Raw genomic sequence first — 14,751 nt, 5'->3', positions numbered from 1 at the left:
TTAATCACATGTTCAATGTAAACAAATCGAAATGTTAACATTTTCGACCAAGAAAATTTCACGATTGCACATTTTTTTAGATTCTAAAGCGTTGTGGATAGGATTAAAGCATTAAATAAGTAAAGTGCAATTTTAAAATTTATGTTTTTGTTCCGTTTGGTTTAAAATATCAAAAGAAACAAAAACAAATTTCATACATTTTCGGAAACAGCTGACTTTCTTGCAAGTTTTTGCAAAATGCTGTTCGATAACTTTCTGCAATTTTTCTTGCTTGAGAGAGTAAAATTCACTGAGAGAGGTTGCTGGAACTGACTGAGTAATTATTGCTGGGAAAGTTATCGTACACACCTATTATTGGAATTTAAAAAAAAACTAATAATTTTTTACATTTGGTTGAATATTTTGGAAAACAGGAATGAAAATTCGTTACATTTTAAATTTTTATGTTTCCACATCATTCCACTAAATGCATAAATTCTCGCAGAAAGTAGAATTCTTGGAGAAAAGTTTGGGGTCGCTGGAAATTCATAGAAAAACGAGAAACTGTTTCAGTGTTTTGTTTTAGAAATCAAAGAAGCACATGTTTATTAGGGCTTTATTTTTTTAAATTTTAACAAAATACCTCACATATTAACAAACGTTGTATCGCCTCTACAAGCGGGGATTTACTGCGCGGCTTATCGTTCGAACTTGTAGGGGTCATATCATTGATATGAAGAAGTCTTTCTAAGAAATTGTTTTTTCCGAATGATATATTTTTTTCTCAAAAAATATATGTCCCTAATGTACATCGAAATAGAAATAAATGTATAAAATGTCATATGAAATTTGACACTAACGTTACAAGCCAGTTCAGTCAGCTGTGTATTGCTGCTACCTTTTCTTATTCTACCATGCAATATGAATTGTATTGTGTCTGAAGTAAAGGAACGCATTTCGAGTAAAAAGTGGTAAAACTTGAAGATTCTTGAACGTAAAGGAACAGAGCTATAGTGTGACCACTATGAAAATTTGCATCTATCAAAATGATGTGGCAACTCATATGTACATTTTTCATTTAGTCCCGGTCCACACTAGAGTGATTTCATTGAAAAAATTGCATGAAATTATGCGTCTCTAGATCGACCTCCATGGTAGAGTAAAATCATAAAATTGCTGTAGTGGGGAATTCGATTTAAGAACACCTAACTCCATGAAATTTTTTAATGAAATTCACGCTAGTGTGGACCGGGACTTAGGGAGCGCTCTATTCGGCCATGTATTTTCGTATGCAGTTGAGAAATTAATTGTTAGAAGAAAACAATTTTACCAAAAAAATGAAGGAAATAGGTAAAGAAAACGAAAATGTGAGTGCGATTAAAGTTTTTAACAATATAAATTGTGTTATTTGCGTGATTTATACTTTTTTGGTCATATGAAATTGAACGCAAAAACTAAAAGTGGTATGGACTTTCACAAACATAAAGGATGTCGAATGGATAAAAGAAGTGACAGTTCATATGACATTGACAGATAGTGTAAACACTCCTTTAGTGTCAAATTCCATACCACATTTTTTATATTTATTTCTATGTTCGATGTATATTAGGGTATATATTTTTTTAAGAAAAAATATACTCATCAGAAAAAAACTATTTCCCATAAAGACTTCTTCATATAAATGACATGTATCCTCCTCCAAGTCCGAACGACGTGCCGCACACTAAATTACCGCTTATAGAGGCGGTAGAATATATGTTAATATGGTGTGGTATTTTGATAAGTTTGAAAAAATAAAGCCGTAATAAACATGTGTTTTTTGATTTCAAAAACAAGAGATTGAAACAGCTTCTGCTTTTTCAATGAATTTCCAGCGACCTCAAACATATTTGCAAGAATTATACTTTCTGTGAGAAATAATGCGTGTAGTGGAATGATATGGCAACATTCAAAATGAAAATCTAACGAGTTTTCATTCATGTTTTCCAAAATATTCAATCAAATGTGAAAAATATTAGTTTTTTTTTTATTAGACCAAAACTTAAAACTCGACGCCTGACGTGTGCGTACAAAAATACAAAAACAAAATACATGTATTTGTTTTTGTTTTCAATTTGAAATACATGTATTTTGTTTTTGTATTTTTGTACGCACACGTCAGGCGTCGAGTTTTAAGTTTTGGTCTTAAATTCCAATAATTTATAGACATTTTCTTATTTTGTTTACATTTATCTTTGGCACTAACGTTACAAACAAAAACAAATTCCTATGTGGTTGTTGTTGAGTTGTATTTGTTGTAGTACTTACTTTACCTGGACCTCAATTCCTGTATTATGAAATTTTGAAATGAAAACTTTTATAAAGGAAATAAATGTCAAATGAAAAATTTTATAAAGAAAATATTTTTCATTTCCAATTTTCATAGAACGAGAATCCACCCCCTGGTTTGTTCTGCCATGCAGACACATAAAGAAAATCTTGACATAAAGGCCTGGGTACATAAGCAGCCTCGCCTGGTTGCCTTGATTTGCTGCTTCATTTCTGACATAACATAAAATAAAACAATAAAGAAGGCCGAGCCAATCTCGAACTAGGTTGCCCTTTTCTTTTTTATTCTTTTATTTTTGAAGCAGGAAAGCAAGGCAACCAGGCGATGTAGATTATTATGTACGCAGCATGGTTTAATAAGAAAGGTTAGCCAAAGCTTTATGTCAATTTAAATTTTTTCATTCGAGTATTCCTAAAACTTCAAAACAATAAACACAAACTGTGTATGTGTGTGTGGTGTTTGAATAAAATGCCAAACAATTTTAAAAACAATCGAATTCAATGATTTTTAAAATTATTTTTGGCACATTTGTATGGAAATAATTCGTCAGGTTATCATTGAAACAAACATTTTATCATATCCACAACTTGATTATGCGGAGAAACATTGGTCCTTCATTCATTTTTCGCGATTTTTATAAAATGCTCAAAATTGGTGTTGTAAACAAACCCACTTGTTGCTTAATTTTGAAGTTTTAGGAATTCAGGAAAAACAAGGGTTCTATAGATTTTTTTCATTTAAATCTACCTCTTTACTTATACCATGGTACGCAGGCCTTAACATATTCAAAATTTTGCCATGGTTCCAGTGTAGATAAAGGCTGATTTCCGAAACGTACCAACACATTGTAAATTTCGTCAAAATATTTTAGTTGCACATTAATGCATTGTTCCTGCATCAAGGCGCAAACTCAATCAGCTCGTTGTTTGCTTTATTCGGTTTGCCTTTGTAAAAGAATCAAAGAAAAAAGCAAACTATTTTAATTTCGTTTCGGTCGTTCTTTATTACATTGTATTTCTATCCCAGCAAAATTTTATGGAAGTGGTTCCATGAGATGCCATGATTTCACTGGATCTTTTGCATTGGTTCAAATGAAGTCGTGAAAGATCCCATCTTTTCATCAGAATTTGAACCCATTCAGAGGAAGTCGTTATAGATCCGATCTTTTCATCAGCATTTGAACACATTCCATCGATCCAATAGAGATGAATTTTGTGTTTTTATTTATACACATGTACATATATATTTTTTCTTTTACTTATCTAAGATTTATTAAAGTTATGTAATAGTGCGGTTACACTACAGTTTTTTGCCGGGTTAACCCACTTTATGAGGATTTATTGCTTAATCTGGTCAAATCTGACCAGATTTGCCATACAAAAATTAAATCCTCTCATGACTGGGTTTATTTTAAATCCAGCACAAATCCACCAAAAATACAGTGTTGTATTCGGTATTTGTGCAAAAAATCCAATTCTACTCAAAAAGTACCAAAAGTTGCAACTATTTTTGCAAACAGAGTTTGTCGTGTTTTACACGTTTAGGATTTTATGAGATTTTATGGAGTTAATAAATCTAAAGTTACATGGTACAATAATTCTTAGGTAGGCCACAGCTATCAGCTGATTACAATTTTTTTTTTGTTATGGCTTAATCTGTCAAAACCGTGTTGACTTTCAGAGTTGATATTTATTATTGATCAAAAAATTCAACTCTGTTTTCTTTTCATTTCAACATTTCGTTCTTCTTCTTCTTTGTTTACTCATCCGTTATCATTCATCAAAACAATTTTAACGTTTTAAGCCATAGCGACAGGGTTGTATTTTTTTGGCGATTCTCATACCTGGCCTACCTATGAATTATTGTACCATGTAAAGTTATTTGGAAATCATAAAATTATTTATTTTTTTTCATTAGACACTTTTTTAACAAAAAGTACGATTGATACCATTATACAAAAATGTATCCCTGTGTGTAAAATATACCAATATGAGCAAAGAGGGGACGATATCTCATACGAGAAATTGTAAAAGTGTAACACACGACTTTATTAGTTATTTTGTATGTATACTTAAACAAACATCAGCTGACAGTTTATATCCTCGAAAAGCTAAGTGTAAGCAGCAAAGATTAACCCACTGGATCTATTAAACCCAGTGGGTTAACCTTCAATAGTGTAACCGGGGTATTAACCTTCTTTATGAGGATTTATTTGATGTATACCTAAAGGAATTGACATTTGAAACTCGGTGGGTTTGTTAAATCCGGTTATATATAAACGTACTATAATAGCCCATTTAGATATGACTTCATTAGCCGGATTTAGCACATTATCAGGTTTTATAGGGCGTTTATACTATTGAAGGTTAACCCTGTGGGATTTAAAGATCCAGTGGGTTAATCTTAACCGTTTATATATATTTTTGAGAGGATCTGCATGACAGCCAGCTGATTGTTGTTGTTGTATAAACATTCCAAAACATCAAACCAAAAAAGAAAACTACATTAATTTTAAATTTTTATTTTATTGTTAAAAATGTAATACAACAATGGATAAAAAATAAATTGGAAGGACGAACATACGAAAGATACGCATACATATCTATGTATATTGTATGAGCTTCTAAAATAATTGTAATTCATGACCAGGATTAAGACAACTTAAAAGTGTTCCCAACTATTTAAATTTACCAGCACATCTTGAACTCCATAATACCACTAACATGTTAGCAAGTGAGCGTGACGAGATTCAACGCACGAGCCCAATTAACCCCAGGGTCAGAGAACTTACAGTGGAATTCAATATGTTAGACGGTGAACACAAACGGAAAAAGTGGCATCTGAACTGCTGCAACATGGGAACCGTTGTAGTAAATTATGGACAACGGATAAGGCGCTATCGAACGCTGGTAAGAAGGATGATCGAACATCTGTTATGTTTAACGACGTGGCTATGACAGATTCGAAGAGGTGCACAAGCTATTTTTGCCGACAATTTATCCAACACCCCGATAGCGACCGGACGAAGAGAAGTGTTTGCGATCTCTTCCAGACGAAGGGGAACCACAATTTACAATGGGTGATGTTGCAGATGCTATCCGAGGCGCAAAATCATTCAATGGTAAAACAGTTGGATGACCCGGGAGTCGAGTATTTAAGTAAGGTCCTAAACCCACCCATCGCTTGTCACCCTAATAGTTCCCGAAACCTAGAAGATGGGCAGGGTGGTCCAGCTGCTGAAACATGGCAAGGATACCAGCAAATGTGAATCATACAGCCCGACAATCACCAGTAGCAAATATACTGGAGAGGATCAGAGAGTGCTAACCAGTTGCGGATCATCAACACGGGTTCCGGAACAACAGCACTGCACGCCTTTTCCATATATATTAGCAGAGGACTCAACCAGGACAAACCGTGCCACAGAACAGTGATGATAGCATTGGATTTGACCAAAGTGTATGTACCCTCAGCCAATTACAAACAAAACCAGTAAGGAAAGCATCAAAGTCCGGCGGGCCGACAATATGATACCCCCTAACACCATTTTAAATATGTATAATATACAAATCTGAATCGATTTTCAATAAAAGCAATATCTCCGTTTTTATAGCTTAAAAATGGCATTCCCCAATTTTCAGCTGAATCGGGCGATAAATGTGTCCTGAACGTTGCGAACGGACGGACATGCATAAATCGACTCAGAAAGTGATTCTATGTATATGCCTAGAAGGTACTATGGGTCTATCTCGTTACCTTTTGTATGTTACATACAAATGCACAAAGACATAATACCCTTATTATGTTATAACAGGAATAGGGAATAAACAGGAGTAGTATACTTAACATCACTGCCAATCAGTGCATTTAGCTCTAAACAGTAGATTTTTTCAGGTCCTTTAGGACTTCTATGATTGAATTACTTATATCGTTGAAATCAGAAGCGTAACGAATACCTCTTACAAAGAGTCGACCCAATGTTTCCGCTTACATATAACAAAAATATCATCCAAGAGTAGAATTGGAGATCTTTTCATAGTTCGGCTTATGGAACAAATGTTTTGTAATGGGCCAGCTAAGCAAGTACATATACCTCCATGAACGACAGGTCCCAACTCAAGAATCTTACGACAACCACATTAAAGAAGTGTAATTTGAAGTTTTCATGTGGTTGTTGTTTTTAACGCGTGACGCAACTTACAACGGACCGATTGTGCCGAGCGCTTTAGTTCTCAGCTTGCTAAAACTTAAGCAACAGCGGATGGTCTTAAAGCTCTCCTCACAGAAAACCAACAGATTTTTTACAGATAATAAGATCTTAGAGGATCAGATTTGTTTTTATTAAAGCCAATACAAATTACTATGGAAACAACGAGTTAACGTTAACTGATAGCCATAAAATTTCATATACAAGGTTCTTAGATCAAAAAACGTCGTTTTCCGGACCGCCCTAATGAACAATAATCCGGCAATCTAATCATTATATACAGCATATACTCTCATTGTCTTAACTATTTAATTTAGTCAATATTAAATGCTGTTTCTCTTAGTGCTGGTCAACACTAGAGTGATTTCATAGAAAAATATTCATGAAATAATGCTTTCTTATCTCGAGTTCCCCAATACAGCTATTTCATAAAATTACATCACTATGGGACTCGATCTAGAAACGCATAATTTCATTAATTTTTTTAATGAAATCACTCTAGTGTGGACCGGGACTAATAGAAACTGGTCAATTATTTTTTACACTACTGCCGCTACCACTGATTCTAAAATTGGTTTTTATTTATCCATCAAATTGTTCCACAAAGATTCAAAAGCATCTCCATCCTTTATCCATTAATTTGCGGCGGCTGCGGCTGTATATTACCATATGACTTTACAGTTTGCACGCAGTGGAAAGTCCTGCTGTGGTGGGTGCCTGTAAGATTGTGATGGCACCACCCAAAATCTGCAAAAAGCGGACGAAGTAAGCAGCAGATTCCTCCTAGCATGGACTCGTGTTGTTTCTGCTGGCCGCTGTTTCGACATATTTTGTTCTTCTGTTGCGTTTCGACCAACGATTCATTTTTGCTGCAAATATTTCATGTAAAGAAATAGAAATACTTTTTTATTTGCTCATTAAAGTAAATAATTACTTACCTCTATGCGAAGTCATCTTAATTTTATATTTATTCCAAATTTTATTTTTGCTTTTTGCTTGACAGTCAAAAAATGTAAACAAATTATTTATGAAAACACTTGCAACTTTTCGTACTTTGGCATATGAGTTGCATTTTTTTGTACAAAAACAGTGCTGCATGACATCAGTATCAAGATTTCATGCAGGATCTGAAACAAATCCGGTCATAAAAAGATTTAAATTTGTGTGGTAAATCTTCATAAATTTGATGAGATTAGGCAAACAAATCCTGATAATGAAGGTTAACCCCCCAAAAAGATCTAATATAAACAGCATATTATTTGCTAAATCCAGCCAAAATCTACCAGATTTCCTATACAAAAATAAATCCACGTATTGAGTGGATTTGTTTTAAATCTGGCATAAATAAAAAAACATTTTGTGGTTGCATGATGAATGACAAAAATTAACGGCCACACTAGCAAGCAACAACAAAGCTGTCATTCAAAACCGACAATGTGTACCCAGCTTTTGGGTTAAAGTGGTAGAGCTGGCAAAAAATCGATGGCACTATCGATAATATCGATTATTATTTAAAAACTCAATATCGATAGATAGTTTTGCCTATCGATATTATCGGACCAAAAACCGAAAAACTGAAATCCATTGAAATAAATAGAAATTTCGCTGCTTTTCGGTTATGTGTGTGTAAGAAAGTAAGTCCATAGTCACACGTACACCTTTTACGGTAAAATAAAATGTATTTTTTAAAATTTTTTATAAAATAAAAGTAGTTGTTTATTCTCCTTTACATTTCCGAGAACTACTTTTGCAAAATTTCAAGAAAATCATTGACATTTCCGCTATTTTCATCTCCAAATTAATGGCGATGACAACTTAACGATAATATCGATAGCAATCGATATTTTAAAACATTATATCGAAAATATCTAATGTTGGGAATATCGATGGTTTGCCAGCTTTAGTACACTGTACTGTACTAAAAAGAAGCCGATTAATCGAAAGTCGACTTGCCTATCCCTATTACCTACATATCCCAACATATAACGCGAAATAATCGCGCGCAAAAGTAAAATAAATGCAAAAAAGCAGTGTCAACAAAACAAAGTGTGCAGTGTGAGTCAAAGAGCAAGTACGTTTCAAATTATAAAAGTAAAAATGTACGTTAAAGCTGAATTGAATTTACCGCAATCTCCCGAAGAATTTGTTGGATCGAACAATGCCGAATTTTGCAAAGCATTTGAAGATCCGCAATTATGGTCCAGCATTCCATTATTAAATTATACCCCGTTGCATAAACTTAAGGATTATTCAGTGGTAAGATTTCGTGGTATGATACAAGATATGCTCGATCCTGAAATATATTTGGAAAGTTACGAAGTCAAGAAGAAGGGTGGTTCCGAGGGATCTGGAGAAACTCGTATGCAGCAGGGTAAATATCGAGATTGTTTGCTGTTTGGAAAGGATGAGGAAGTCAATTATCACTCTGAAACCAATGTTCAGGGTGAACGTAGAGTTCTATTTGTCGTTTCTATACCAGGCATAAATGATTGGGCTACAAGTTATGAGGAACTTTGTAACAAACGTAATGTTCCTGAAGTCGTTGTTGGTCAGCAATCTTCTATTCAATCCAAGAAAAGATCAGCTCCAGAAGAAGAAATGGATACAACAGAAAGTATGGATACGGAAGAGGGACCAACATGCTCAAATAATGAGTTGGGGGAAACAAAGAAGCGACAAAAAGTTGAAGATTTTGCGACTAATGAAAAAAAAGAAAAAAGTACCACCCCGACCTCGTGTCTTGGTGCTGATTACCTATTAAATTCGCCTATACCAGAACGACCAAGTAAGGCGTGCATGGTCAAAGTGTATAAAGACTTTGATTCATATACAATAAATACCATTGTTGATGTGGTGGGATTTTTGTCCGTCGACCCATGTTTAGACGGAACTACTATGGATGTCGATTATGGAAATATTGGCGAACTGCAAGCCCAAAATCCTCCTCCCTCTCTAATACCACGTTTACATGCTATAGCTGTACACACATTGCCACATGCCAATCCTCTCTTGGACATACGTCTTGGCAAAGGAGAGGTTGACGACAATTCCAGCATATTATCAGTTCAGAAGGATTTGCGCATGCTGTTGACACTGTGTCTCTTTAACGATGACTTAGCGGCTGATTATTTGCTTTCGCATCTCATTTCAACAGTCTACAGCCGTTGCGAATTGCAAAGTATTGGAAAGTTTTCCCTAAATATCTGCAATTTGCCTAGAGAAGCAGTAAAAGAATATACCAAACAACTTTATGAAATATTAGAACAGATATTGCCTGCAAGTCATTATTTACCAATGACATTGGATACCATGAATACTGCAGCTTTTGTACCAAAGTGAGTCCAAATACTTGAGAATACAATTTTACTACTTGTTATATTAATATTTTACTTTCAGAAAAGACTACGAAACTAACAAATTAGTCTCAGGCTTATTACAATTAGCACCACATACGCACTTGGTGTTGGATGAAACGCATATGCAGCAGGGTAAATTGGAAGCGAATGGTGTAATGGGCATTCAAAGCATAGCAAATCTCATAAATAATCAACAAATCAAATGTAATTTCCAATATTACGAAATAGATTATAATGTCGATATACCAGTTTTAATATTGAGTGAAGGTCGTAGTATGCTGCCGGTAAGTAATTCTTTCACTATTTTAATAAGTAAATCAAAAATCTTCCTGCGCTCATTCCCTTGAAGATATAAAGATCTCAAAATAACAAAGAATCTCATTATGACTTATCCATATTAATCCCGAAAAAATTATGCACACGTTATTAGTATTTAAATAATAATGAACTCTATAATAAAATGCTAAATGTATTAACGTACTTGTAATTTTCTCTAATTGCAGAGCGATATTTCGTTACCCCTAAAAAGTGATACAGAATCTGTCCAACTGATAACCGAGACATTAAAGGCCGCCAATCATTATTTAAGTCAAAATTCTCGCCTGCAACAATTTAGGCGATATTTAACTAATGCAAAAATATCCGATTTTACTATGAATCCTGATGACACTGAAATGATACAAAATGACTTTGTGGAAATGCGTAAAACAAATTCCGTCACAAGTGCCGATGATTTACATTCGCTACTTGTTCTATCTCGGCTATTGGCTATAGCACGTGGCAAAGGCATGTTGGATAAAGAATCATGGGAATTGGCGAAAGAAATGGAATCGAAACGTCGCCAACGTCTCTCTGATTTGCCAAAATCTAAATTAAAAACACGGCAACAATAATTATTGTTACATTTTTGTTTTGTTTAGTAATAAATCGAATGTATTTTATATAAAAATAACTTCTATTTTGAGTTACTCAAATGTCTGTAACCAACCCCATTAATCTACTGCAAGATCCTTAAGTGGCTATAGGGCAAATGTGTTCTTCTTTGACACAGCGGTGCCGAATTTTTTCGGCAATTTACACACATACGACCCGAATGCATAGAAAGTGCGTACGAAAAAGAGATAATGTTTTGATTTGTTTTTGTTTTGTAGCGTGCGTGCACAAAAACACACTAACACACAGTCATAAGTTGCCAATAGTTTGAATACATTCACATTTTGGGCTGTTCTCTTTTTGGTCACGTCTGCTATAGGGGCGGACCATTCTAGACTAAGCAAGTTCAACTTCTCCACCCTCTGTTTTACCTTTTTCCTATCCTTCTCCTTTCCTTCCCCTCCAGTCGCTTTTTAACTATTTGCAAGGTGAAGACATAGTTTAATCAGTCAGTTAATCACTTAATCGGTCAGACATAGTTTATTCGACTTGCAATTATGTGCTGGTCGAGAATATACTCGTATGGCTGACTTCCGTATCGTCAGTTGCTTTACAAATGACTGCTAGTATTATGTTTCTTAACGCCGTTGTACTTAACAACTGTGAAACTACGTGTTTCAAAAAGTCAGAAATACGCATTTTAAAAGCAGGTAAAAAGCAAACCGGTATCATTTTTATTTTTGGTGAATTTAGTTGCATTTTCGAGGAACAATTTATGAGTGTGCAATTAAAACACTTTCAGGGCAATCATGAATATTTCCCTCGGAATTATCCGAACGGAAAATAATTGTAAAAAGTTAAATTCTTTTAAAATACCGTTGAAAACTACTAGAGTAACATAATTATGGAATCGACAGAAATATTCCCTTTTTGGACATAAATATGGAAATAAAAAACAAATTCGGAACAAATTCCGCACGGAATTTTTACTCATGAATCATGATTGCCCTGTTTGACGAAGTTTAAACAACACAAAGCAACTGACGATACCGAAGTCAGCCTATGTATTTACTTCTTGGATTATCAGATAAATATTTAATGGTGTTGTCCTTAATCGTCCTTATTACGATTCGAACTCAAATTAGTTCGAACTACTACCAAGCTTCTGTTTTTCGAAAAAAGTTTGATTAATTTTTGTTTTCAATCAAACAAAAATTTTCTACAAAAGTAGTACTTCGATCGTATTTTAATTCGAATCGTCTTAGAGAAACATACCATTAGTTTACATTTTTACGCGATGAAAAATGATATACTACGAAATTTTTGTTTTTTATAGCTATATTACAATATATGCTTTTTAACATGTAAGTTGTCACTTTGGGTATATGTACTAATTATACAGACCAGCTGATCTTATACATGAGAAAAACATATGGGGGGTTATCATGAACGGCAATTCCTCGTGAATTTTTTCACGTTCTCCCTTAAGTTGCAACGGCGGAAAGACGAAACTCACGGGGAAATTTCATTCATGATAACCCCATGGTGTAATATAGCCATTATATCGATTAAATAGCTAAAGAAGCACATTCATAATTACTCGGATGGATTTTTCGGATTAAAAATAAAATTTATTTATTTTTGATACGACAAATCGGTATTGCGTAGGGTGTTGAAGTTTGAGAAAAGAGGAGTGAGCAATTTTGTTAACGACAGCATATAAAAAATAAAATCAGATCAATTTCAGAATCATTTTTAGGCAATACTTATTAAAATATATTGGAAAACAAATAAAATGAATACAACATTTCACTAACTTTATTTTCGTAAGAATAAACTCGTGTCTTATCAGATGACCAACTTTCTATAGAAAATCTGTTAGGAGTCCTAATACCCCGGTTACACTTAACCGGATTAACCCAGTGGGTTTGGATTTCAAATGTCAGTTCCATAGCGCAAACGTCAAATAAATCCTCTCGAGGTGGGTTAACCCGGCAAAAAACTCTACTGTAACCGTACTATAATTTAACAATTCATGCAAAGCAATTTTCTTATACTCCGGTTACATTAACCGGATTAACCCAGTGGGTTTGCATTTCAAATGTCAATTCCATAGCGTAAACGTCAAATAAATCCTCTCGAAGTTAACCCGGCAAAAAAAACTCTAGTATAACCGTACTATTAATTCTTGTACAAAAGTTGTTTTAAAATAAAAAAATATAGACCTTTTTAATTTTGTATAAGAAAAAAAGTTGCCGTCGTCAACTTTTCGTTGCACAAAAAAATAACACTACGACAAAGACTACGCCAACGACTGTACAAACGTCGACGCCAAACAATTATTTTGATTGTGAAAATTGTAGGATTGGTTTTTCTTCTGGATTAAAAGTTTAAAAATGATGTACTAACAATTTAATTCATTTTTGTTTCTAATAGTACGTTTATATATAATCGGATTTAACAAACCCACTGGGTTTCAAATGTCAATTCCATTGGTTTTATGTCAAATAAATCCTCACAAAGAAGGTTAACCCGGCAAAAAAGCTCTAATGTGTACGGCGTTTAAAAGAATTCTTTAAAAAACTTATGTTTTTCTACAAATACAATATACGAGTCGTGTCGTATTGCAAAAGTTGCACCACGCCGCCAAATTCTGTCGCCATAAAGTTCATTTTCGGGCGACAACAAATTAGCTGTCGCCGTGCATATTTACAAGTGAATAAAAACGAAAAATTGAAACATAAGTAACATTTTCATTTATTTTAAGTGAATTTAATCTATATATATATAAACTAGCTGACCCGGTCCGCGTTGTTGGCCCGTTGTTTGGATTCTCCGTGTAAACTTTAGTTATCTATCCAGTATTGATACAGCCACAATTAGGCATCCCTATAGAAACTTCATAATATAAATCAATGTTTTGACATAAATTCCATGTAATGGTATCCCCCAAATTTAAGATATAAAATCTCTTTTATTATACCCTTCACCATAAATCTACAGTTTAAAGCACTTTGTGACCCACATATAATGGTCGGTGCACGTCAATTAACATTGCTATATATTGGATTGTTGCTCTCACAGAACGGTACCGGCTGATTTTCGCTATTTTTGAGGATTTAACATCATTATCACACCGAAATGGCTGAAATCTGGTTTTAATATATTTTAAAGATGAGAGCATAAATATTCGGATCGATCGAAAGACACGCCTTTTCATTTGCGCTCGGTATGTAACAGTTATAGGTTCACGTTTTGATATAGCTCCCATAAAACAGTACCTCCCGATTTTCGATAGTTCAGAGATATAGCCACTGTTGGGGGTCGTAACAGTCTTGCAGAGAATTTTCAGTATACGTCCTCGTTTTGATATAGCTCCCATAGAACGGTGGCGCCTGATTTTCGTTATTTTTGGTGGATTTAACCTCATTCAGCCCGATCGAACGTAACGCCTTTTTTCTTCGCGCTCTATATGCAATAGTGGTAAAATACCCCTCAGCGAAATGTATGTTCCTTCGGGATATGTATGGCAACATTTATATAATTCATAAAAAAAATTAAAAATTATAAATTGTAGTTGTTATTATCGAGATTTTGTTGTATTTAAAAAATGTATCTTTATCTAGCTATTCCAAGGATTGAAATCAATGCTTATGAAGTTTCACTTCCCACATTTTGAGATTTTATCCGTAATTATAATATTTTCAAAAATCGAACACGATCGCGGTATTCTGATTCCAATGTGGATATTGTATTGTATATCAATAACTTTGTCTGATTTCCAATCGATCTTTCTGGAATTTCGATCTAGTGACATCTCAAGTTATCGGGATTTTACTGTATTCCAAAATGTGGAGTTTATCGCGCTATCCCACTTATTGTTTAGTGTTCAGCGTTTATAGCGTTTTATAGGCACGCTTACAAAATTATGTATATTATTTGATATAATAAATGTTTGCAAATTTTGTGATGGCCGCGATATTTCACTTTTCGCGATATTTCATTTC

At 34.1% G+C, this 14,751-nt stretch overlaps 1 protein-coding gene and 1 long non-coding RNA gene across 2 annotated transcripts; one reads left to right on the top strand and one right to left on the bottom strand.

Annotated features, from left to right (window-relative positions):
* Window positions 1-4,813: 4,813 nt before the first annotated feature.
* Window positions 4,814-7,644, bottom strand: LOC141400902 (uncharacterized). The gene is made up of 2 exons (XR_012412224.1): window positions 7,454-7,644; window positions 4,814-7,384 (listed from the first exon to the last, which is right to left on the bottom strand). It is a non-coding gene; the product is annotated as an uncharacterized lncRNA (long non-coding RNA).
* Window positions 7,645-8,450: 806 nt separating this feature from the next.
* On the top strand, window positions 8,451-10,823 carry LOC141404203 (mini-chromosome maintenance complex-binding protein). The gene is made up of 3 exons (XM_073987568.1): window positions 8,451-9,850; window positions 9,912-10,155; window positions 10,375-10,823. Exons 1-3 carry the CDS (start codon window positions 8,613-8,615, stop codon window positions 10,762-10,764), a joined length of 1,872 nt encoding a protein of 623 aa, XP_073843669.1. The 5' UTR covers window positions 8,451-8,612; the 3' UTR covers window positions 10,765-10,823.
* Window positions 10,824-14,751: the final 3,928 nt, after the last annotated feature.

Source organism: Musca autumnalis, unplaced genomic scaffold (assembly GCF_047663935.1).
Source record: "Musca autumnalis isolate F117 unplaced genomic scaffold, ASM4766393v1 scaffold_4, whole genome shotgun sequence".
NCBI lineage: Eukaryota > Metazoa > Arthropoda > Insecta > Diptera > Muscidae > Musca > Musca autumnalis.
The sequence above is the reverse complement of the archived record's forward strand: the minus strand, read 5'-3'. Positions and strand labels throughout refer to the sequence as shown.